Source organism: Phoxinus phoxinus (genome assembly GCF_949152265.1).
Source record: "Phoxinus phoxinus genome assembly, chromosome: 18".
NCBI lineage: Eukaryota > Metazoa > Chordata > Actinopteri > Cypriniformes > Leuciscidae > Phoxinus > Phoxinus phoxinus.
In genome coordinates, this window is record NC_136893.1 from 4,783,973 (window position 1) to 4,798,851 (window position 14,879).

Below are 14,879 nucleotides of genomic sequence, written 5' to 3' on the forward strand. Positions count from 1 at the left end.
ACTGTAATTTTTGAATGCTTTTATACTAGCACACTAGCTTATAGACAACAGTAAGGCTAACATATTCATACTAAAGGACAAAAACAATTAGTTTTGATTTCATGGGGACTTTAAGACCTTTTTAAGACCCACAGAAACCCTGTTATATATTCATCATGAACCACTTAAAACAGATTCTTCAAATGTGCAAGGCAAAAACACACCACATCTGTCATATTCTCACATGATTCCACAGGTTTATTGACACACTCATAGACAGAACATTCCCACTCCGGCATCAGAACACAGTGTGTGAGAGATTCGTTCAGTATCAAAAACACACAACGTGGCAAACAACAAGCTTGCAAAGTCAGCTTTTTTTTTTTTTTTTTTGCATAGAAAAGTATTTAGCACACTTTTGAACAAAAACATGTTTTTTTTTTTTTTTTGCAGTCACTGGTTTTTATTTGATGCAGTTTTTTTAAACAAAAAAAAATTTTTCTCCCATAATTACTGTTATTACCCCCCAAAATATGTTTTAGGCTAGTAAGAAATACTTAAGAAATGACTAAAAATTTGAAATAATAGTTAAGGATATGGCAAGCCATAAAAGGAAATGTAAAAGAAAGAAATGGACATTTTGATGAATGGTTTTTGTAATACATTACAAGCACAATCACTGATCGTCCTCACGGATCTGAGGTTCTCGTGGCATTCAACACGTACGTCTAGATATTCGAACATTCCTGTCCTGTATTGTCAAACTACTCACATACAACATGCCGGCAGAACTAGCCGTGTAAAAATAAATGTTCATCTTCATGCATGAACACATACAATCTTTAGGACACATCCATCTTGGCAAACTCTCTGTCCCAGCACACACATTAGTGATTATTCTACATTCATCTACATTATCATCAATGTTCTGCATGGGAACATCACACAACATCTGTCAAGGGTCATATTTTACCCCAACACCAAAAGAAAAAAATAAAGAAAAATAACACAAAATATGAAAGAATATGTTTCTTAAAGAAAATCAAGCTTGTGATATAATTTTCACGATAATTAAACAGTTTTCCATCCCCAACTTATTAATAATAATTCCTGTAATGTAATATATATATATATAGTGCTGTCAGATCCATTAATTGCGATTAATCACATCTAACATAAAAGTTTGCGTTTACAATATATATTACGATATTTGTGTGTGTATATATATATATATATGTATGTGTGTGTGTGTGTGTGTATACTGTATATACACAGACACCCACACACAGACATATATTATTATATTTAGATATATTTCACACACACACACGCGCACACACACACACACACACACACACACTTTTATGTAAGATGCGATTAGTCTAACTAGTTAGGTCATTATTTGTTGTGCTTACTTTAATGATTAAAATGTACTTATTGTCATTAAAAAAAATCTTTACAGGCTAGACTTGATCCATAAGTCCATATAAATGATAATATTAGTTATAATAATTACCTAATCATCATATATTATTAGTCATTTTATCCGTCTGCTCTTGGGGTGAAATGTGACTTGTTTTCATGAGATTCACACTCATAAGCTTATTCTTGGTGGAACAGGATCCGCTTAAAACATATTCACGTTTATTGAAATCATGGTAACAGAAAAAAAAAAAAAAAAGGTGATTTAAATCATAATCCGACATAATGGTGCAGTAAGTGGATAAAACATTAGAAAATCAGATCCATTGCATAAACCATAAATTGATTACCAATTTCCTGGAATGAAGTTGAATACTGAAGCTTTCCATTGGTCTGCATAACTAACAGTTAGTTGTGTTGGCATGATTCTGCTGAAGAAAAACAGGCAGGAACATACAAACACAAACCCCAAAAACATCTCGCTCTCCTGCGGAGGTAAAATCCTCTTCCTGTGCTTCTGACACAGTGTTGGTGGCGTCTTAAAAGTGTTTGGTCACGTGACTGAATTATACCTCAGAGTATTAGACAGAACCCAGAGTCCAGCGCACGCACGAGAAGGACCGAGAGTGAGAGGAAGCGGGTGTGTGTCGGGTCAGGTTGACGCCACGGGCCGCAGCAACTCCAGCTGGGACTCCAGAGTAACTCGCTCCCGATGCACAACCTTACAGAGAGAGAGAGAGACTCGATCAAATTGAACTCAATTTCATTTCAACATTTCCTTCAGGCCTGTATGATATAAAATAAAATAAATAAATAAAAAGCGCTATTGTGACCTAAAGCCAAAAGAAATTGATCTGATATAGATTTATCAAATCCAAATCCCCTAAAGCTTGTATGAAAAAAATAACTATGATTTGAAAGGTTGCTAACCTGATATGTGACCCTGGACCACAAAACCAGTCACATGGGTCAATTTTTTAAAATTGAGATTTATACATAGCTGAATAAATAAGCTTTCCATTGATGTATGGTTTGTTACGATACGACAATATTTGGTCGGGATACAACTATTGCAAAAAAACATTGAGAAAATCTGCTTTAAAGTTGTGCATTTATGTTCACGATTGCTGCATTCACTCACACAAATACATGATTTATATATTTACGGTAGGAAATTTACAAAATATCTTCATGGAACATGATCTTTACTTAATATCCTAATGATTTTTGGCATAAAAGAAAAATGGATAATTTTGACCCATACAATGTATTGTTGGCTATTGCCACAGATATACCCGTGCGACTCGTGACTGGTTTTTGTGGTCCAGGGTCACATATGTGCAATAGTACCAGTGATGCTTGACTAAGCACTAACAAGCTGATCCTCACTTGACAAATGTCGGAGAGCACACACACACACACACACACAGACATGTGTCAAGTAAGGAATGCCACTGCTAGACAAAGTGAGCCGAGGTCATGACCTTCAGATGACATCACAGAAAGGATGAAAGCAACTGGTCTGACACTCACAGACACGTTTATTTTGACCTGTCTTCATTTGTCATTAAAGTCACGAATATCACATATCTTCAAGAACAATACAGACACACACTGTCCAACAGCCTTCAGTTCAGGTCACCTGACACCCATCAGGAACATCTTCTCACATATCTGCAGGTCGGACTGCTTTGATTCAGTGACAGCCCATATATTGTCCCGGACTTCATGCATTTCCCCTATGACATGTATACGTAGGCACTTCTGGATATTTCACTGTGCATGCTCATTTCTCCTCTTTTTACATGTATATTACCTTTGCCATCATATAATGTTCACTTAAACTTAACCTTTAAAACACTTATAATTGAATAACATTGTTAAATGTATTTTTTTTTAGCAAATTTCAAAATGAACATCCACTTTTCATATTGTACATTATAAACTTCTAACGCCTACATTCACTTGGAACCTTTAAAACAAGTTATTTAGTGTTTTATTATTTATAGAATTTAATAAGAATCAATGCAACAATTACATCTTAAAATGCACACATACTCACCCATTTACGGTCATCCTATTCTTAGTCTGTACAGCTACACTATACTTTATCTTCTCCAGCCAAATTAAATACAATTATTATATTTTGTCAATTATATTTAAATAATGTCTAACTGTTATAGCAAAGCAAGCTTGCGATGACATTATTTTATTATTTAAAGGTGTCATGAACTGAGAAATACATTTTTCTTAGGCTTTTGACACACAGGATATTCTTATAGTATGATGACCTCTTATAAAGTTTCAGAACTGTAAACTTCCATGTTAGTCCAAAAACATATTTTATTTTATACCATGGTCTGGGTGAATACTCAATCCTGATTGGCTGCAGGGTGTCCATTAAAAAGTGATGAAGGACACCTAGTAAAGGAGTTCTAAAATCGTTAGATTTAAAATAATTAAAAACTATTTTAACTAATTAAAATATAAACTAATGATTTAAAAATGTGTTATTTGGCAAGTGAACATGGTATAAGCGGGTTAATGCCCTTCGAGGTGTCCATTGTCAGGTATTAATGGAAATCGGCGGAGGCAACCGGCCGACGTGCACACCTCGCCGTCGTCCAGTAATACCTGACAATGAACACCTCGTCGGGCATTAACCCACTGGCGTGTTCGTGAGACGAAGAGGACGAGGAGTGAAGAGCTATCAGTGGATCACTGGACTATATAACATTACCTTCCAAAGGATCCTAATGCTAGGAGTGTGGTTTTCAATAATGTGTGTGTCTCAGTTGAGCATTATTTATTTGTATTCGGCACATTTCACATTCTTTGGTAAATCAGTCGCCATTTCGGCGCAGGCTTTGCAAACTGACTTTTACGATATGGACTCGACAGTAATGCCACAACATGAAGTAACTGTGTTAATTCTAATGCCTGATCTGTGATCAGTGATTTCTGATATGTAATGGTTCATGTACAGTCAGAAGTTCTTTGTCTATGTGTCCGTAAATCAAGACAGTGACTAAACGGTCAACTTCATATTGTTTCTCTTAGTAGGATGGAAATAATCTTTTATTTAAACTGTGATTAATTAAATATAGAAAGTGATCAAAGAACGCTCCCTCTGCAATCACTGGAGCTGTCAATCAAACAGCACAAGTTCATCTGCCAAAACTCCCGTTATAATCAATCAATCTCTTAGTTACATTGTGTTTGCACTGTTAGTTATGATGAAAGCATTCGTAAATGTGCAGAAATCGAGTCGCAGTGACGAGATCACTGCGCTCAACATGTCTGTGATCAGCTTACATGCTCATCACCATCTGCATATAATGCTATAGATCTAAATATAATGCTATAATCAACACTTTTCACGATTAGTTAACCATGACAGCTGTAATAGTGAAAATTACGTTCCACATGTAAGCCTAGCTATTCCATATGCAAAGATGTCAGCCAATCACAGCAGTGGACGATTACACTGAAGTCTCACAGCCAATGACAGCAGTGGGTGTTTACACTGAAGTCTCACAGCCAATCACAGCAGTGGGCGTTTACACTGAAGTCTCAAAGCCAATGACAGCAGTGGACGATTACACTGAAGTCTCACAGCCAATCACAGCAGTGGACGATTACACTGAAGTCTCACAGCCAATCATAGCAGTGGACGATTACACTGAAGTCTCACAGCCAATCACAGCAGTGGACGATTACACCGAAGTCTCACAGCCAATCACAGCAGTGGACGATTACACTGAAGTCTCACAGCCAATCACAGCAGTGGACGATTACACTGAAGTCTCACAGCCAATCAAAGCAGTGGACGATTACACTGAAGTCTCACAGCCAATCATAGCAGTGGACGATTACACTGAAGTCTCACAGCCAATCACAGCAGTGGACGATTACACTGAAGTCTCACAGCCAATCACAGCAGTGGACGATTACACTGAAGTCTCACAGCCAATCACAGCAGTGGACGATTACACTGAAGTCTCACAGCCAATCACAGCAGTGGACGATTACACTGAAGTCTCACAGCCAATCACAGCAGTGGACGATTACACTGAAGTCTCACAGCCAATCACAGCAGTGGACGATTACACTGAAGTCTCACAGCCAATCATAGCAGTGGACGATTACACTGAAGTCTCACAGCCAATCACAGCAGTGGACGATTACACCGAAGTCTCACAGCCAATCACAGCAGTGGACGATTACACCGAAGTCTCACAGCCAATCACAGCAGTGGACGATTACACTGAAGTCTCACAGCCAATCACAGCAGTGGATGATTACACTGAAGTCTCACAGCCAATCACAGCAGTGGACGATTACACCGAAGTCTCACAGCCAATCACAGCAGTGGATGATTACACTGAAGTCTCACAGCCAATCACAGCAGTGAACGATTACACTGAAGTCTCACAGCCAATCACAGCAGTGGACGATTACACTGAAGTCTCACAGCCAATCACAGCAGTGGACGATTACACTGAAGTCTCACAGCCAATCACAGCAGTGGACGATTACACTGAAGTCTCACAGCCAATCACAGCAGTGGACGATTACACTGAAGTCTCACAGCCAATCACAGCAGTGGACGATTACACTGAAGTCTCACACAGAGGGAAAATGCCTTTTATTTCTAAATTATGACTATTTTTGATGCAAAAATCATACTAACGTTATAAGTGCAACCCAGGAAGCACTATAAAACAATGCAGTTCATGATCCCTTTAAAATTATTTTGTTTTAAAGATATATTTACATTATTCATTTAATGTATGCTAAATTAATAAATGTACAAATGAAATAAATAATTAAATAAAATTGACAACAAAAGCAAACACTTTCTAATGTGAGATTCATAGAATAGCGCGCAGTGGTCTGCAGGTTAACTGTTTCCCAGAATGCAGTGCAACCTGATCTGCACATAAGCATTTATGAACAAGAGTCTAGCGTCTTTCACTTTTCATTTCACTCACTCTCTCTTTCTGCTCTCACTGTCAGTGGTAAAATGCATTTGCAAGCGCACGCGCGCACGCACGCACGCACGCACGCACGCACACACACACACACAGGCTTTCTGAAAATGCAAGCTTAGACTTGGCCTCAAGCAGTTGTCTTCTTAAAAATAGTGCATCCTGCAGCAGGTGTGTGCGTGTGTGTGTGTGTGTGTGTGTGTGTGTGTGTGTGTGTGTGTTCATTGAGCGGATCTGAATAAATTGAGGACTGCAACTCTAAACCATCTTCAGTCACTCAATAACTCATGAAGGTAACACAAGCCGTCTGTGTGTGTGTATATATAAAAGCAGCATGCGCTCGATACGAGACTAGAGATATGTGATCGGTCTGGGTAGGGGTGTCGGAAATAGTATTTGCTGCCCATCCATAAAACTAACCTAAACTAATGTGAGCAGACAGCTTCATATGAGACTGCTAACATCCTCAGCATCACTGGCCGGCGGTTATTTATTAATGCTTCTTGGAATAAGCATGTGTAGGAACTATTTCTGTCCAGTGTGTGTGTGTGTGTGTGTGTGTGTGGATATGGCTGACATACCTTTAGCTGTTGCTGTAGTTCACTGTTGAGACGTGTCAGGACTGCGTTGGTTTCTCGGTTCTTCCTGATGGCCATCTGTATCTCTCTCTTCTGCTTGGGTGGAGGCCTGGAACACAACACAACGCTGTCTGCACGTGTGGATGAGCTTTTAATGATGTTCAATTCAGGATCCCACTTGTTTAGTGTTTATAAATCACTGATAGATGCTGTTAGTTCCCTGATGTGTTCTGTAAGAGGGCTTTTTATTGATATATTCATTTTAGGATTTAGATTTAATGTTATATACTTGCATAAATTATTATACCATTTATATTACTATTATTATTATTGTAGTTTTAATGTAAATTTTTTATACATATTATTACAATAAAATATAGAAATAATGTACATTAGAAAAAAACTACAATAATAATATCAGTTATTGTAAACACTGCCATTCACGTTGAATATTTGATATCATATATTTAGTTATTATTATATTGTATTTTTTTCACATTTATATACTTTTATATAAAAATATATATTTTTATAAGTAATCTTTAAGCTAAAATGTTATTGTACTTATTGTAAACTCTGCCATTACTGTACATTTAATACATTATATATTATATTAGTATTCTATTTATTTCTATAAGTAATTACTTTCATCTATGTTATTGTAAACATTGCCATTCTTGTATATTTAATATTCAATATATTTTCTATTATTATTATTATCATCGCATTTTTCCATTTTTTCTAATTTATTTGTTATTTGTATATGTAATCTTTAAGCTATAATATGCTGTTGTAAACATTGCCATTCTTGTTCATTTTTAGATAAATAAAAATGAATAAAGATATATGGACCTCTGTGTAGGTTTGGTCATTGTGGCAGCAGAGTAGGGCGTGGTCAAAGGGGGCGTGGCACTCAGGCTTTCTGGGTGGAGCTTTCTTCGGACTGGCTTCTGAGGGGCGTGGCCTTGTTGCACCACTGTGGAATCCTGGGAAGTGATTTAAATGTTTCAAGAAGACTTTTAGAGAAACTTCCCATATCGGTAAACTATCATCAAACATGCCCTAAACATCAGTACACCGAAGAGCATTAGAAGATGCATTATGTTCATGATCTGAGCATCTGTGAGATATGGAGCCCTATCTAAGGGTCTCAGATGAGGCGTTAGGCGCTGGTTTAATGGAAAGGGGTCAGCACTTACCGATTTGGGTGCCAGGTCTTCTGTGCTGAGAGCTGCGGTCACGATGGTCTCCTGCTGTCAGAGGAAGAGGAGTTTGAGATCAGGAGGCTTTCAATGTTAGTTTTACAAAGCGATTTGTAACATTCACCAAGACAACAGCACATTTATGAGGATCTGTTATCATGCTGGGCTTCATTAATTCCTTATTTTTCATGTACACTACTGTTCAAAAGGATCGGTAAGATTCTTTCAGGTCTTTTATGCATTTATGCATGCAATTAAATTTTAAATGGAGAGAAAAATAAAAAGATAGATGAAAGTTAATTTATCCACATGTACAACAGACTTCCTTAAAGTGCCTCTATTATGCTTTTTCGAATATTCCCTTTCATGCAGAGTGTAATACAGCGGTTTATGAATGTAAAAGGTCAGTGAAGTTTCAAAGATCAAAGTGCAGATAAATGGAGTTAGTGTCTGCTAAAAGAAAGAACCGATTCTGAACTGCTAAAACGAGTTGTCAGTAATTCCAGTCTTAATTCTGGTTACATACCCAAGTAACAATGTAACAAATTTGCTTAATCCCAGTCTATGGCCTTCAGTGGCTGCCGGCGAACGACTTTGACCCTCAAACACTGTAGTTGTAGCGGAGACTGGAAGAGTTTGGTTCATGTGTCGATATGTTGAGAAGACGCTGTTTTCTGCGAAAAGCAAATCCTCTTTGCAGCACTTCCAAGCATGAGGACTCGCGCTGGAATTGATACGGTAAAACCGACGTCATCGTTACTGTTCGTATCACTGTGTATCAAGAGCTGTGGAACATTTCCACAGCTGAAATTCAGATATGCTAATGGCCGTTTGGTTTTCGACCAACTGACCAATCAGAGCAGAGTAGACCAATCACAAAAGCCTGGGCCGTCTGACCAATCAGAGCAGAGAAGACCAATCACAAAAGCCTGGGCCGTCTGACCAATCAGAGCAGAGTAGACCAATCACAACAGCCTGGGCCGTGTGACCAATCAGAGCAGAGTAGACCAATCACAACAGCCTGGGTCGTCTGACCAATCAGAGCAGAGTAGCTCTCAGAAAGGAGGGGTTTAGAGAGACTGAATCCTTGATCGAACCAATTCATACTGCAATGGATAGCATGATAAAATTAAAGTGCTTTTGACCTTGGATGCATGTAATTGTAAATCTATTCTAGGAGACTCCAAAACAAAATTAGGAACCTTTAAAATATCATAACAGGGACATACTAGTCTGCATTTTCCCTTAGTCCTCTTTCCAAAAGCTGCAATTTCCGAGTCTCTCACACAGAGGATGTGGGCAAAGAAAAAGTTGAGGCGTAGAAGTGAAGGCCGCATTAAATTCTTCCCTCGCTCTTTAAAGTGAATTACACCGCTCTCCCTCAGCGCTGGCTCAGGATACGACACGGTGTGCGTTCATGGATCACGGAGGGCGTAACATCAATCCCGACATTCTCAGGCTTACAACATCCCACTTACACTGCTGTATTTCACACAAATATGACTACTGTTTACTTAATCATGCGTGACTGGAACGTCCATATTTCCACGCTATCGTACTCTGTCAGTGCAGTGTAAACATTCAATCACTTCGTAAAAAAATGCAATACGTTGGCTAAAAGGCCCCCGCCGCCCGGGACTGTGGTCGTTGTGGCACAGGGAATCTGTTCTTTATGGCACAATGAAAAGTAATAGCAGAAACAGGCCAATTTCAAGGCTGTAAATTTGTCTGGAAAGTCATAAATGATTTGATTTGCTGCGACAGGAGTTATTTCACCCAGCAACCCTCAGGGCAAAACACAAGAGTTATGACCGGCATACAGCCGCGTGAAGGTAACGGTGCCCATCGCCGCCTATACAACTCAGAAGGACCATTATATAGGCAAAGGAGTGTTAAATAAAAACAAGTGTTCCTATGAATAGTACAAAGGCTTGGAAAAATGAGTGACCGAGCCGAACACCTGCCCAGTATAACCTGCTGTGTGAGAGAAACCGGTCAGTTTAAGCTGTTTAGCACATGGATACGGTCATCTGCATTAACAAGAGCGCCACCTGTTGTTTGTATGAAGTCATGAGCTGTGCATTCATGTCACATAGTAATATTACACAACATATAATTAATTCTGTTTGCTCATTAATTTATATTTACCAGAGGATAGCAAAGTTTAAAGAAATAAAGAGAGAGAGAGAAAAGCTTCCTTTATACCTGCAGCTTTATTTTGCACTGTTTTTATGTTCTTTTAAAATTAATTAAAAAAAATTTTGTTTTATGAAACATAAAATAAATATATAACTTTTAGGAGACATGATTCATAATTGATTCGGATAGAGTTTGCTAAGCCAATGACGCAAGGTTTCAAAAAGCATAAAAATACAGAAGCACAGACAAATTAAAACCAATTTCAAAAACAACTAGTTTAAAAAAAAGACTTTATTTAAAATAAAATAAACATAATAATATAATTAATAATAAAATAAAATAAAAGAATAATATTGCTGTTATTCTCTCCAAATCTTAATTGTATTTTTCAGAAAAGACAGAAAGCCGGAAATTTCCGTCAACGGCAGGGAAAGTTTCGGGTGACTCGTCGACAAACGCTAGACTAACACTCTTCTCCTCTCAACCTTTATAGTGTTTCTAGAGTAAAGAAAACCCTGGACTTTATTTACTCTTGCATTGCAAACAAGCAGAGACGCTCCAAACTGTGTGCGCCACTGAATTCACGACAGACGTGGGTGGAGTTATGAGGTTTGATTGACAGTTTGAGGATCCAATGGAGATACGAGGTTCAGTCACAAGCTCTTTTTAATACGCTTCATTGGTTAAATATTTGCAAAACCCACAGACGTAAAGGTTAACGATTTATGAAAAAAATGAAAAAATATGGAGATACAAGGTTTCTGCCTGATATTTAAAATTAGTTTTACTATTAGAGTGAAAATTATAATTTTATTTATCCTTTATTTTACCAGGATAGTCCCATTGAGATATACAATCTCTTCTTCCAGGGAGTCCTGGCCAAAATGGCAGCACAAAAAGTGTCACATGAACAACATACAAACATAAAACTAAGAATCTTACATATTTATTTTTTTTAAATAATAATAATAAAAAATAATATGTATCCTCATTGTAAGTATAACGTATATAAACGTAAGAAGTGAATAAATGATTATAAAGTGTTTCTGTAACAGGGACTGAAACAAACCACGGCTGTTTCCATTATAATACTGAACACTGCATATACTCGGTCTCTCATTGGTCAGCACTCAGGAGAGATAATGATAATAGCATGGCGTGATTCAAGGTCAAACATGAATCTCTCGGTTCCTGCTCAGATTAATTAAGACTGAGCGCTTCCCCCTGAAGGAAACTGAGATCGGAGACGTAAACGAGTGGAAAGTAAGTGATGGAGGATGTCTTCTGAGACTGTGTTTCCATGACATGTGTCAATAATGAACACCTCAGGGATGCGGTGTTGTCTTTAGATAACAATGGCCATACAAAGTTGCAAAAGAGAACAAATCAAATGCAATATGAGATTGATCCCAGATTCAATTAATCGGAAGCTGTCAGGTCTAGTCCCGAAACGGGATCCGGTGTCAATGTTATACAGGACAGGAGAAGTCAACATTTGACAGTATAGGTCAGGTCATGTGGGCAAAACAATCATCTTTGCCAGAACTTGGCACTTATAGAAAGGAAAACGTGATGCTAGATGCGTGACAGATGCTAGATTTATGGCATACGTGACAAACAACGTCACAGAAATAGAAATAGAAAGAGACACCATTCATAACTGATAGAGTTTGCCAAGCTAATGATACAATACTCATTAAAGCATAAAAATACAAAAGAATACAGAAAATTTAAGGTAAAACATTTAAAAACAAGTCCATTATTATATAGAATTTTTTTAATACGACTCTATTGGATTATTTATATTTCCTTTCTATTATTCTCACATAATTTAATAATTTTAAGGAGCAAAAAAAGGCATAAAAATAACAAGTCCATTGTTGTTTATATTTATTTTTTATTCTGTATTTTTTTAGTCAATGCTTTTATTCAATACTACTTTATTGGAAATAAAAAATTAAATAATAATCTATAAAATATTAAATAACTATTTAATGCTATTATTCTCTCTGTTTTAAATATATTTTAACGAGTATGAAAAAAAACCATCCAAAAATTAAAAGGTAAAAGAATTCTGAGTCCAATATTATTTAGATTATAGATATTAAATAGATTTGTATTCAATACTTTATTCAATACAACTTGATTGAAAATAAATGAAAATATTTCCTATTTATTACAATTATTCTTACATTTCTATTTTTTACTTTAATGTATAAAAAGCATACAAAGAAATTAAATGTAAAACAATTCCAAAAAGAAGTCCAATATTATTTAGATTGAATTTTATTTAATACATTTTTACTCAAAGCTTTTATGTAATACAACTTTATTGAAATGTTTTCTTTTTTAAATCCTATTTATTACTATTATTCTCACCTTTTTTATTTTATTATTTGAATGAGTATAAAAAGTATTCAAAAAAAAAGTAAAGGTAAAACAATTCCAAATTGCCATCATAAAGTTACCCTTTTTATATAAACACTAATAATATTTCTATGATGCCTCACAAATGCAGAAAAGCGACTGGCTAGGTTCTGGAAACGTACTTGTCAGATGGTGCCCGATTAAGACACTGTGTTTCTCTGTCCAATATGACCTCAGAAAGCCATAACTCACACAACTATGACAAATGAATTTCACGCAGTGATCACATTCCCCCTCACCGCTTCACAGAAGCCAAAAGTTAAAAGCATGAAGGGGTAAAAAGGCCATAAAGATGAAGGAACGCTTGCGGTCCGAGATGGTTAAAGCTCTCCGGAGGCTTCGGAGGAGTTATGAGTATTTGATCAAGCCAGAATCCCTTCATAAAGAGTCTGCGCTCATATCTTCATATCTTATACGAGTATTAGCTTTCATAGACAAGGCTTGAGCACAGATATCTGCAGGTGCCTGTGCTGTCAAAACAGTGTGTGTGTGTGTAATGTAAGCTGAGGTTGTGTAACGCTGATGAGTGTGTGTGTTTTCATTGGGCTCCTGTGGCTTTATACTCTTATTAAACTGTGGGAAACTGCCGTCTCTTCCCAGCCTGCAGCCACAGCAACACGAGAAGACACACACATCAGCGAGTGTGTGCGGACAGAACGGCTGAAGAGGGGCAGGCGTGTTCACACACACTGAAAAGAGGAAGTGCAGACCTTTCAAAGAGGACACGTAATTAATAACTGAGAAAGAAACGATGACAGACAGCAGGAAGAGTGTGTATGCCAAATTTCACTGATATATTCATTTCAATGGACCAATGTATGTGATTAAAAAGGCAGATTTGAGTTCATAGAACAAACAAATATATATATATATATATATATATATATATATATAAAAATAGATATATTATTCTTTAGACAGCTCCATATACAGCTGTGCAACTGGCACTTTGATGCTCACCAAAATGTCCTCATTCATTTAAATGTCCTCATTCTTACGGTACAGTTAATTTACTTTTGTAAAAATGAATACTCTAAAAAATAAAATTAATTTGATTCAAGTAAATCAAAATTGCCACCCTACATTATTTCCTGCTGGATATTCTGTATCCAGTCGGTCACATCAGAAGTTAAATGTTGGTTTACATTGTTCCAATGCCAGTTCAGTGATTCTCACATCTGAGGTTAATACATTGTATGTTTTTAATCAATGTGAACGTCTACTCACCTCCTCACTAAACTTGCTGAAATCTGCAAAGTTTGGCTGATGAACGGCCTTCTGGGAACTCTTCTCCGAGCCAGGCATGAAGCTGAAGATCTGAGACATAGAATTAGGACACAAGTTGTTATACAAGACAGACAGAGAACAGTAAAGTACAAAAGACAATTTAATATTTGAAAGCAAACTAAAAGGTATCCAATCACTGAAACAGATCTGATTAAATGAGCCATGTTTAAACCTATCGTAAAACAGCTGATATAAACTGCACGTCAATTCAATTCTATATTAATACACCAAAGTTGCTATGAAATAGACCGTTTATGGACTATTATGGAACACGGAAGCTGGTCAAACATCTAATGACAAGCTAGAAACCAGTTCCCATGTTTTAAAGGGGCTATATGTAGAATTGAGAAAGCCTTGTTATTAGTGACACCGGTGGCCGTTACGTGAACTGCAGTCAGAAACAACTGTGCTCTAAAGGGGATATATGTAAGTTTTGTGTATGCAATCTGTTTTTTATTGCCAACAGCTTTTAACAAAACTTAAAAAACGACACCTACCCACCCCCCACTTCCTAGTTTGTCTATTTTTTAAGTTTAGTGAAACGCTGTTGGCAATAAAAAACAGATTGCATAAATGAACATTCGTGTATAGCCCCTTTAGAGCACAGACCCCTTCTTAAACTGTCAGCAATCAGCAAACGAGTTACACGAGGAGATGCTGCGGAGTTCACCTGCGCCGCTGGTGGTCGAGGAGGAAGAGCTGGAGGAGGAGGCAACCACACACTTTTACCACCTGACGGAGGAAAAACATATTCAGGAAAACTGCTGCTACTATACTGATGTTCTTTCTCAAGACTGTTTACAAATATTCTGCACAACAAGATTGAAATAAAACAACCCAGTACTGTATGTACT

General features: G+C 37.1%; 1 protein-coding gene across 1 annotated transcript in view; it reads right to left on the reverse strand.

Moving 5' to 3' along the window:
- Nucleotides 1-218: 218 nt before the first annotated feature.
- The window catches only part of reps2 (RALBP1 associated Eps domain containing 2), a 43,319-nt gene continuing 28,658 nt past the window's right edge, over nt 219-14,879 (reverse strand). Inside the window, 6 exon segments of the mRNA XM_079588340.1 lie at nt 219-2,122; nt 6,974-7,079; nt 7,823-7,956; nt 8,170-8,223; nt 13,966-14,055; nt 14,696-14,757. Coding sequence (XP_079444466.1) covers nt 2,054-2,122; nt 6,974-7,079; nt 7,823-7,956; nt 8,170-8,223; nt 13,966-14,055; nt 14,696-14,757 — 515 coding nt within the window. The 3' untranslated portion in view covers nt 219-2,053.